Source organism: Prorops nasuta, unplaced genomic scaffold (assembly GCF_024137725.1).
Source record: "Prorops nasuta isolate Cenicafe-Biocafe unplaced genomic scaffold, Cenicafe_Pnas_1.2 PNAS00005, whole genome shotgun sequence".
In the NCBI taxonomy this organism is placed as follows: domain Eukaryota; kingdom Metazoa; phylum Arthropoda; class Insecta; order Hymenoptera; family Bethylidae; genus Prorops; species Prorops nasuta.
In genome coordinates this window covers 7917841-7929797 of record NW_027116802.1, presented here as the reverse complement: position 1 = coordinate 7929797, position 11957 = coordinate 7917841, and the positions used below count along the sequence as shown (strand labels likewise).

Sequence of the window (11957 nt, the reverse complement as noted above, 5' to 3'; positions counted from 1 at the left end):
CATACGCGTCCTCCTCTGGCATATGGTGCGCGTACGACTCCCCTCCCCTTTTCAGTTCCGGGGTAGAGAAACGAGGGGGCTGCGGCGCGTGCTCAAACTCCCCACCAACCACCAATCTTTCTCCGTCTCTCTTTTAACGCTACATTCCCGCTCACTCGTATTCTTCCCCGAGTCCCATGCCCCAGGACACGAGATCCCTCGAACCCCTCGCTATTTTCGTCTCTTTCCAGCTCTTTCCGCTTCTGTCCTTGTATCTCTATCTGCCTCTACTCCAAAGTCCCCTCTCCCCGCTCTATCTTTCTCTCTCCTTCGAGAACCAAATGCTGAAACCTAACCCATCTATCGGATGTCCGCGCTCATTCTGAACGCGAACGCCATACAGTGAGTAGCACGAGATTTTTCAGTTCACGACAAAAGTGTTCCGTGCTACGTTATTTCATTTCTGTTCTCCAGCCGGCAATAGCAAAACTGTGATATCGCGAATTACTATTCGCTCCCACTTTCCTGTGCCTTTTGAAAAATAATAATAATAGTAAATTAATACACTGTTAAAAAGAAGAACTGTTGAACGATAAAAGAATATAATATTATATATAGATACGTGGTATTTAAAAGGTTATGTCATGTATTTGGATAACGTAAAGTTGGTATACCCCGTGGTATCAAAACGTCTGCTTTTTGGTGTGTTCGTTATTGGCTACTCCAAGTCCAATGGAAAGAAGTATTACTTCTTCAAAACAGATTGTATGAAAAGTGAAAAAATAATCTTCTGAGCAGCGGTATATGTAATACTTACGTCCTCAAAAGCAGTTTAATGTCTGAGGATAAAGAAGAAACTGCAGGATGGCAACGATGGGGGTGAGAGTGTTCTGTAATCGTGTGCAGATAAATGGCAACGAGGAGCAATTGATGTTGCTGAGGACGTTACAAGATAACGAGAGGAACATTATTGGCAACGAGGGCCAATTGGTCGTGACAAAAAACAATTGGAATAACATCAATTCGACTAGCAATTCGACTCTCCCGCCTTACGATCCTTCCAGGCTGAAGAAGCATGGCAAAAATGGACAGCCACCACCGGTGGCAGTTGCTCGTAGAAACGCCAGAGAACGTAACAGAGTAAAGCAAGTCAACAATGGCTTTGCCACTCTGCGACAACACATACCGAGCCACATTGCTGCTGGTTATGGCGAAAGGGGAAAGAAGCTTTCGAAAGTGGAGACTTTGAGGATGGCAGTTGAGTACATACGAGGATTACAGAGACTTTTGGCTGAAGCTGACGCGGACAATGATACTGACGGTGATGCAGATCCCGATGTGGAATCTTCCACTCGTGTCAAATATGAGACGATCACGGATACTTCGGAAATTGGAACTGTCGAGAATAGATGCGCACCATCTCCCGCAAACAGTCTTTTGTCTTCCAGCCACAATGGCTCTGCTGAAGGATTACTATTGGACGATGAGAATGGCAACCGTGCCATTTCCCCCACTCAGGAGAACAATCAACACTCGAGCAGACGAGTCAAAGTTACTAGGTAAGAGAGCTACGATTGGAAAAACGATCATTTTCGATTATAACTCCTCATTTACACGAATCTTTTTATAGGCACTCTCCTTCAAGAACGAGCGACTACTACGCCTCCTCCATTGGCGACGAGGAAAACCTCGAGCCATTGCCAACTGTAAAAATTTCCAATGCACTCAATTATGCTAGTAACGAAGAAAATTTGGATCCTAGGGTTTTGTCGCCTTACAGCGGCACTGGTGACAGCGAGGAAGGTGCCGATTCTTTCGGTGCTGATGGCCATACCGTATATTACAAACAGGAATTGGCCGATACACCCGGCGAATTTATGGATGTGGTTAATTGGTGGGAGCAAGAGCAGGGCAGGCTGGTTCACCACGTGCATCAACAACAGCGGCTTGCTCACGTCTAATTGTAAGTAAACGGTAAGCCCGTTCACACTAAAAACACCATTTTTTCCATCTATAATTTCTTAAGTGGAAACTCGTGTTCTGTATCGCTCGCACATGCGTACAAACCATGCGTGCCATTCCTATTTAAAAATAACGCTCGGCAGTGTTTCTCGATACTCCGCGCTCTTTCAAATCAACACTTCGAGTGTGATCGAATTGTAAACATTCGTTTGCTTTAATATCTTGTAGAAGACTTGTCTCGAAACGTGAATCCCATTATATCGTTATTCCTAACATATGTTCGGCCGATCGGTCAAGTAAGTTGTGTTAGAAAAAGAGGTTATGACTGACACGAGTGCAGGCCCGGAAGTTCTCTCTCTCTCTCTTTCTTTCTTTCTAGCCATATGTCGAGCAACGTTTAAGTGGCATTTGTCTCTTTCCTTCAATTGAAAGAAAACTTTTTTTCAAAGCCCATCGCTTCCCCCAATTTCTTTTCCTTATAACAAATTAATCAAAATTTTCTGTGATACGATTGTACAGCGTGAAAGAATGACAGGTCGAGTTTATAAGTCATAAATAGATATGGCTCCTATTGCGACTGATTTTCGTTTTGTAGACATACGTGTGCCGCTGGGCAACAGCACCATTATGGTGTGGCATGGCATAGCATCGAAGATTTAATATACGAGAACGAGACGTCAGTGAACTATAGTCCCTATCCTATATAGCATATGGAGAGCATTACCATCGGTATACGGTGGCCATATGCTTACGAAACCATGTCCCCTGTAACGAATATAGCATATATGCACGTGTAAAACTTGCTGTCTCTCTTTCTGTATTTCCGTTTTATAAAAGTATTTTATTTATGTAAACTGAATCGCGGTTTTATTGTGGCTACTTAGTTCATTTTAGAAAAGAATATTTTTATAATTGATGCCAAGGGAATTCCTTGGTACACGTGAATAAGGCAGCACATACTATAGGGGAAAAGACTACATTGGTACGGATAATTCAAATGGTGGTAGAAATTTCTTGACAGTCACAGTAGTAGTATCAACGACAGCAACAGGAGCAGCTAGTAATTCCCGACAATTATAAAGTGAGGTCATCTACGAAGTTTACGAGATGCGTCGCCCGTGGCAAATTAATTTAATAAATTCCTTCCTTGGCTCTCTTTTATGTACTGATGAGTTTGTCGTTTCGTTATGCAAGTCTCTGAGTAACACTACTTTTTGTTTTGTTTCTCTTATTGATTTTTATCTGTGGATATTTTGCAACTTGAAATTTTTAGCCCTTCCACGGCCCCAAAAGTCTATGTCCATTTTTTAGAACATTTATTTTATTCTAATTAATTATCCGTATAACATGAATCAAGTTATTAATAAATATAAATTATTTATACATCTTCATTCTACATATCAACATTTATTACCATCCTATACAGCACCAAGTGACTTAAAGACATTTTTTAAATATTTTTTAGTCAAGTGTGTTATATGTGTGTGGATTATCACAATAGCAAGCTGACGTGCGCATGCTTCTTATATATAAAAATTTAAACCAAATTTCCATGAACACTCATCCATGTCTTGTAATTAGATATAACGAAAGGACTTATTTTTACTAAAATGCTTACCATTATTCGCAGTGTAATTAATCTTCGTATTTAAGATTGATCACATCAATAGATACAGTGGATTGTTTAAGTATTTGAATTGAACTATTTAACGAAACATTGCGATCTTATGTTCATCTCAAATATTTATTGAAAATAGAATATACAATAATACACTATTCATAAATGTTATTTATACAGTGATCAATCTTAAAAGAATATTATTAATATTACCTTGAATTACGGTAGTTTAAAAAGTTAGTCTACAAGTAAATACGAATTGCTAAAAATATTGGAATGGGCTTTATACACTCTTGCTACAAGACGATGAAGACAAAAGTAACACGCAGTAACTATGCTGGTGGAGCCCGCATGTTAGTTATCTTATCGATAAACATTGCCACTATTATAACAAACGGTTTTCTTCGAACGTTCGCGTTCGGCGCGGAATGATAAAAGATGAGAGTACAATAAAAGCCAATAAGCAATAATAGAGACTTAAATTTTACTGTTTACTACAGAAATTAAATTGTATTATAAGTAAGCTCGATCGAAATTTCTATTATATAGGAAGAGAGGATACAGACTATATCGAAATGATTCAAAATAATAAACATAACAAAGCTCGAATTATATTAATAACTATATTTTGTTTACGTAGATCAATCCCACAAATACATATTATACAGCACATGAGAGTTAGTCTAAGTTAACATCTCTTGATGTATATTCTTTCATTTAAACGCGAGGCATAGGTAATATAAACACTATCTCTCTTCCCCCTCTTTCTCTCAACCATATTTTAAAAGTAATTAAATAAAAAAGTTTCGTTTTTGTTTAGATTCCATGACTGTTAGGGTATTGTGCAGCAAACAATTAATATGTTTATCTAAGATATTGCATAATTCATGCAACTAATGTGGTCAAACATCAAATATTAAGAATATTCTAAATGAAAATTTAATTTAGAAACTTTCCACAATTTAGAGAATGTGAATTTTGTTCGGGAATCTAATTTATTTAATTATTTTTGGAAAAAAATTAAATTTTCTACCCTTTAATAATTTAAAAAGGGGACGCTGTACTTCTCGTTCCGCAACAAAGCTTAGTGAATAATTGGAGACCAGGAAGACTGAAATACACCTACACAGGTAGAAGCTTTTTGTGAATAATATTAATTTTAGGTTTCATTAAACTTAACATTCCTGGAAAATTAGCTGCTTTTGATCATCTTTTATACGGCTTCTATGATAGATATTGTTGCGAATCTGCGAAGGTGTGATTAGTTTGTTATAAAGCCTATTGAAATATATGAAAATTATTTTATTTATTGAGTCTACATAATAGCAACCTGATTAAAATGGCAGCGTGCGCGTAGACTCCCCCAAAAATCAATCTTAGTAGCTTTCACATTGCCGTTTAGCAAAGCATTATTGGTGAAAGAATACAAAAATACAATTTTGGAAGATGTTTTATATAAAAAACAGTTTTACAAAAATTTGGGGTTATTAAAACAAGGTTGAAGTCTGTATTCAATAAAGAAGAAACAGACGATTGGATAAGATGTTGGATTGTTGAGCACAAAATACCAGTTTCGAATCCTTTGAAGAGAATGAGATGTATAAAAACAGACTTTTTATAAGGACAAAGAAATTTAAATATGATATGGAAGTTAGGCCAGTGGCACAATATCCTGGATCCGTGATGGATTACTTGCTAGATTTGAAATGATGATGGTTGATTGGATATCTGGATTGTTATAACCAATTAGCAGTCAGCATTCCAAATCCAGCAAGTAATCCAGTACGAATCCAGTATCGTGCGCCGCCGGCTATATACAGGGTGTACACTGAGTGTCATTAATGGCTTCTCCAAGCAGCGCCACAGACACCGCTTCTTTCCACAGAGCGCTTGTGGGAGACATCGGTTCTCTTATACACGGAGAATAAAGCCATTTATGGCACTGACAGTACACACGAAAAATGCATAACTGAGCTTGCACGTAAGAACTCACTTATCCTTATAATAATAAGAAATTTACATTTTTTTCTCTGGACCTTTTTCAAGTCCCTACTTATATTTGCATCCTGAAACGCGTCCTAAGCAAAAAATATATTTATTATATTTTCGAAATTAAAGAAGTTTTTACGTCCATGCTTTAGTGTATCTTCAGTAGTATATTTTGTGTAATATTTTATGTATATATGCTTCAATTATATATGCTTCAATTGTTCAAGTTATTTACGCTTTTCAAAATTGTTTAGTATTTCTTTTGGAAAATTAAATATATTTTACAAGATAAATTTTGATTTTATATAAACCGTTATTTTTTGTGTAATTTCTTTTTGCAAAATAATATAAAATTCTTCGAAGACTTGAAAGTCATTATAGATTTTTTAACGCAATCCCTTATATTTAATTGCTTATTCTGGTTAAGCTACTTTCGAGTGATTTGCAAACCTCTATATTAGGGTGTCCGTTAAAAAGACATTATTTTTTTTTTCTATTTTAACCATTTTTAACTTGGTGCAGAATCGGATAAAACTGAGGTTTACAATAGTCTAACCGATGTAGGTACTAAGAACCCGTGCCACCGAAGGTTTGAAGCAAAAAATAGAATTTCGCGTAAAATGATGACATTTTGTGACACTTCTGAATGCCATTTCTTCATTCTTCAAACGTTTCTCATAATAATGTAGCTTTTGTTAATTGAAGGGTCTCCGAATATAAATCCACAGTGACCTTTTTTTTTTAACTTGTAAAAACCTTTATTTTCTGTGTTAAAGTTTCTTAAAATAATAATTTGCAAAGAAAATTCATTATAGCCGTATCTTGAATAGTTTCTCTTTTTTATCCTCGATAGCTCCGCCCCTATTTATTCTAATGTGCCTGAATATGGTAAAATTATGTAAAAATTTTGGTGAGTTTTTATAACATACACTGCAGGCAAAAAGTTTAGGATCACTTGGCAAAATTGTAAAAAAAAAAGGTTCTTCTTTAAATGCGTGTGGTTTAGCAACCCTAAAAGATAGATCACATTTAAGGATATCGTAGTAAAGCTTATTGAATGCCGCGTCCTCCCATATTACCTTGACCTAAATATAATCTTGGTTGCCCATAATAAAGGAGAGAAGCACAACAAAATTTTTGCTGTCTTTTTGATTATGGATATCAAGTTTTTTATTCTTTGCACCGCTCTTGTTAATAGTCATAGGCATTTGAAATTTAAGCGTGTGAAACCTTGAATCTTTAGCTTTCATTCAAGGCCAAAAACGTTTATAAACTCTTATTATGTTCGGAGTTATTGGATAATCAATGAAGCAATGTCCGGCCAGCATTTTATCCGTAGAACATCTGGTTTTAGGGGCATAATACCGGCCGGACATTGCTTCATTGATTATCCAATAACTCCGAACATAATAAGAGTTTATAAACGTTTTTGGCCTTGAATGAAAGCTAAAGATTCAAGGTTTCACACGCTTAAATTTCAAATGCCTATGACTATTAACAAGAGCGGTGCAAAGAATAAAAAACTTGATATCCATAATCAAAAAGACAGCAAAAATTTTGTTGTGCTTCTCTCCTTTATTATGGGCAACCAAGATTATATTTAGGTCAAGGTAATATGGGAGGACGCGGCATTCAATAAGCTTTACTACGATATCCTTAAATGTGATCTATCTTTTAGGGTTGCTAAACCACACGCATTTAAAGAAGAACCTTTTTTTTTTACAATTTTGCCAAGTGATCCTAAACTTTTTGCCTGCAGTGTATGTTATAAAAACTCACCAAAATTTTTACATAATTTTACCATATTCAGGCACATTAGAACAAATAGGGGCGGAGCTATCGAGGCTAAAAGAGAGAAACTATTCAAGATACGGCTATAATGAATTTTCATTGCAAATTATTATTTTAAGAAACTTTAACACAGAAAATAAAGGTTTTTACAAGTTAAAAAAAAAGGTCACTGTGGATTTATATTCGGAGACCCTTCAATTAACAAAAGCTACATTATTATGAGAAACGTTTGAAGAATGAAGAAATGGTATTCAGAAGTGTCACAAAATGTCATCATTTTACGCGAAATTCTATTTTTTGCTTCAAACCTTCGGTGGCACGGGTTCTTAGTACCTACATCGGTTAGACTATTGTAAACCTCAGTTTTATCCGATTCTGCACCAAGTTAAAAATGGTTAAAATAGAAAAAAAAATAATGTCTTTTTAACGGACACCCTACTCTATATATGTTATAATTCAAGCATTTACAAAGTAAAAATAATAACTTTAAAATTATACGTAAGTCTTTGTTCTGTTGAAACAGATAGAGTTACTGCTATGCTACACGCATACTTGCCCATATATACCTATTTAAAATTCAGACAAATAGTAAACGTTTAAGTTAATTGATTTATTAATATAGTATCATGAAAAGCTCTAAAAAGCAACTACAAAGTATACAATAAAAATACGTTCTATTAAAAAGTCACTTATATGGTCCTAAAACTTTTTTTTCTTCGGAACTCCTTCATATTGTAAACCTTGCTTCTATGATGAAGCTCTCATTGCTCAAGATTTATTCTAAACTTTTCGACTGCAAAAATTTTGAAGTGTACGTTATCATTAGAACATCCCGCATAAATATATAAGCGGCGCGAGGTTTTGTAATGTTTAATGATTATATGTTTTTCTTTTTCATTTAATATAAAAACGTTTAAATTAAAGTTCTTTGTGTTTAGTAGGGTATAAAAATTCACTGGATCTTGAATAATCGTTTAAAACTTACAAAAAAGAACAATCAATTATCTTATGCAGTAGTATTGCTCGTTTTATATCATACATTTCAGATATGTTTTTAACTTGAAAGAAATGAAGTTGTTTTGTGTATTTAATTTAATTATTAATAGAAAATATTCAAAACTATATTTAATAACATAATGTAATTTTAATATCGTTATACCTAGGAAAATGTTTGGAAATCTCTATTGAATTTTTGTTAGCAAATAATAAGTTTATTTCAAAGTAACTAAAATATAAAAAATAACAATTTGCAAACTCTCACATTGAGATGGATATAAATATGTATACAGCTTATTGGGTAACTATCCTTTTCGAGAATTTAACTCAAAATATGTAATAAATTAGAGAACTTACCTTAACGAAAGCATAGGGGTCATCACGGGTTGTATTGTAACAATAAACCGCCTAATATGACTTTATAATTCGACATCACTCCTACACTAAACAATGTACTAAATATTATTTCACCTTTAAATACAGTCGATTTAGAACAAAATGTGAAATGAAAAGTTAAGCTCCACATGACATGAAAAAATAATGTCATTTAAATTTTGTTACCTTTTTCAATATTGTTGTATTTGTACCGATTTGTGCAATAGTGTTTATCACATATTACGAATGACGAAGTCGGTATTAAAGATTACAGTTTGTGTTTGCAATAATTTTCCCCATTCTTTTCACGACTAACATAATTTTCACTTCACAACTTTTTTAAACTAAGAGTAAAATTATTTTTAATATATTGTTTAGTGTATATATGCAGTAAATTAACATAGTACGAGTTATTTGGGTAAATTTGTCATATACGTTTTGAGTAATAGTATATTAAGTTAATTCTTTAAAAAGAAAACATCCATTCGACACATTTCAAGTTTTACTCTCTACGGACATGACACGAAAATATGATCGACGGTTAAAACCCATATTAAACGTATACAATATACAAGAAGCTCCATGATATCACAATGGTATATCTTGAAAATGTAAAAGATGTAGATAAATATAGGACACTAAAGTTGTAGGTTTGCAAGGGATGGATGATGATAACATTAAAGTAATCTTTAATATCCTACTGATGGTCCGTTGAAGGCCATAGATATATTTTTAAATGGAACCTCATATTTTTTATTACATATGCGTGTAGCTTATCTGAAGAACTATCCAAAACAGTTTATGTACGTTCTATTTAGTCTAGACGTCTACAAGATATTCAGATTTTAAATAGTTGCGGGTTTAGTTGAGGCAATGTGTGCAATCGCTGAAATTACATAGGCGCATTCTTGCGTACACATATTATTTCAAATGTGTTGCCTTTAATATATATATATATATATATATATACAGGGTGAGGCACTTAAGCCGCCCCAGAATACGAATGCCGAAAGAGGTGTATCTCTTTAACTATAACAGATATTCAATTTTTCCATAGGACATTTTCGAAGCCTCTTGTTATTAGCTTTCAGAAAGGTTCTATGCAAAAATTGAATATCTTTTATAGGTGAAGAAATACGCGCCTTTCTGCATCCATATTCTGGGGCGGCTTAAGTGCCTCACCCTGTATATAAATATATTTTAGAAAACTCTTAATATATATTTTAAGAATATGTAATAAAAAATGGTGGGTAACTTTAAAAAATAATCGAAGACTTTTACAGGGACTTCAAGAAGTTATTCAAGAATAATTTAAATTTTTTTTCATTTGTCCTCCTTGAAGTCTTACAAATTTTTTATCTGAAATGATTTTCCGCATATTCTTTATTTCTTAGGATATATGCTTACAGCAGTTGCAATAGGATGCCCTATATATAAGGTGTGGCACTTTTTAATGGAAATATATTAGCCCTCAAACCGTACACTCTTTTTTGGCTACTTTCAACCGGAAACCTGAGTCATTTACGTTAATCTCAATTTAAATAATCCAAAACTGTACGAAAAAATATCTAAAAAAGAATTCATAGCGCTTTTTCAAAATATTATAATTACTAGTTTAAGTAATTATAATATTCCAAAATTATTTTTGAAATCGTTAAGGTAATGATTAGAAAAGAGCAGTTGAAAGATTGCATCGTAATATTAAAAATATCGTAGATGAAAGAAACCTATAGCTCGGTTTAAGAAATAAAATTGTCGTAAATGATTAATATATTTATATCCTCATTTGTGTGATATACATATAAACTGTACTTTTGTAATGAGATATTTTCTATTTGTATTAAGTTTACACGATCCATTTATTTTTATTTTGTTTAATTATTGATAATTTTTAATGAATTTTTTTTTGTTTGCAGGTGTTCGCTTCATTTGGCCAGCTGATCTCAAAAATTATCAATTTTTATAAGTCTGGATATTAGAATGGAAAGCCTGATTCTACAATACGTTCTCTTTTGAGAATTAAGAAATTTCTAATTAAACAAGTTTAGATCTCAATGCTATAGTTGATTACCATTATTTATCTTCTGTTAAGCATACAAGTATATTAACATTCCTGTAGAAGCATATCATCAGTGTTTAGGAAAAAGGTTTCTAATTAAAGAACACTTTTATTCAATTTATCATTGCAACCCAAGATAATAAACATTGCATTGTCCTGTCTCCAAATGAATAACTTATGTCTTGGGCAGTGGTTGATAGTTTTCTTGCAATCTAAAACAAAACCAAAAAGTAATTGAATTCAAATATTAAAGCTTAATATTCACTAAAAAATTGAGCTTCAATATCTACATTTTTTTAAAATCAGTGAAAAACGTTTAATTAAGAAAATATAAAATCAAGATTCAATTACCTTACTGCAAGCTATAAATCAAAATGAATAACTGTACATACAAAAGTGCCTTGATCAAGCGTATAGTAAAAACGCAAAGTTTTCGTACCCCCTTTATTTCAGTAAAGCATGTGTAAATAATATGTAAGATTATTTACAAGAAAAATATTTTAGAATGAATAATTTATGCTTCTAAATAATTATTTTTTTATCCATAGGACAATATTAAAACAAAAATTACTATTAATTTTATTTATCCTTAGAATAGATTTCACTGTTTTAAGTGATCTTCCAGTAAAGTTCTATTTAAACAGAAATTTTTAAATATATATTTTATATATATGTAACAATGTTTTACTTTTCATTTTTCACCAAAAAACTGCAATAAACCGATATCACTTTAGAAAATACAGATATTTAAAATTTTAATATTTTGCAAAACTCCTGAAAAATCGAAAATAAGAGTTTAGAAATTTCTTCACATTTTTGATAATTGTCCTTTTTTATATCTTTATACATTTTCATTTTCAAAAGCACTGAGATATGTGAAATAATAAACTTATAACTATAATATCCCTTTTTTGCAAATAAATTCTATATGCATTATTAATAATTGTTTTATTGAAATAAAGAAAAGAGTACAAAGACTTTCTGTTCTTACTGTAAGTAAAATAAGCTATTTCAGATCAGCTGAATTTTACAATATTAGATATTTTTCTAAAGTATACAAATATTTTTCAAAGTTAATACGACAAAAATTTAAAGATGACTAATTATACATTTGTATAAGTGACCAAATTAATATAATTTATTATGAAAATATGTTTGAAGATTTAAAAAATGTTTTTGAGAATATTA

At 32.6% G+C, this 11957-nt stretch overlaps 1 protein-coding gene across 2 annotated transcripts; it reads left to right on the top strand.

Moving 5' to 3' along the window:
• Positions 1 to 209: 209 nt before the first annotated feature.
• Positions 210 to 11685, top strand: LOC136773619 (uncharacterized). 2 transcript variants are annotated; one of them, XM_066727407.1, is made up of 3 exons: positions 210 to 1538; positions 1610 to 1953; positions 10627 to 11685. In XM_066727407.1, the coding sequence occupies exons 1-2, from the start codon at positions 844 to 846 to the stop codon at positions 1938 to 1940; spliced, it is 1026 nt and encodes a 341-aa protein (XP_066583504.1). In that variant the 5' UTR covers positions 210 to 843; the 3' UTR covers positions 1941 to 1953; positions 10627 to 11685. The 2 variants fall into 2 exon arrangements, with proteins under 2 accessions (XP_066583504.1, XP_066583503.1); XM_066727406.1 differs by having other exon boundaries at positions 1610 to 1942; positions 10627 to 11681.
• The last annotated feature ends 272 nt before the right edge of the window (positions 11686 to 11957 follow it).

Excerpts from the sequence above, each read along its gene's own strand:
- LOC136773619 (XM_066727407.1), top strand. The coding sequence starts at position 844 with ATGGCAACGATGGGGGTGAGAGTGTTCTGTAATCGTGTGCAGATAAAT. Across the intron at positions 1,539-1,609 it reads AGACGAGTCAAAGTTACTAG|GCACTCTCCTTCAAGAACGA; the intron begins GTAAGAGAGCTA and ends ATCTTTTTATAG.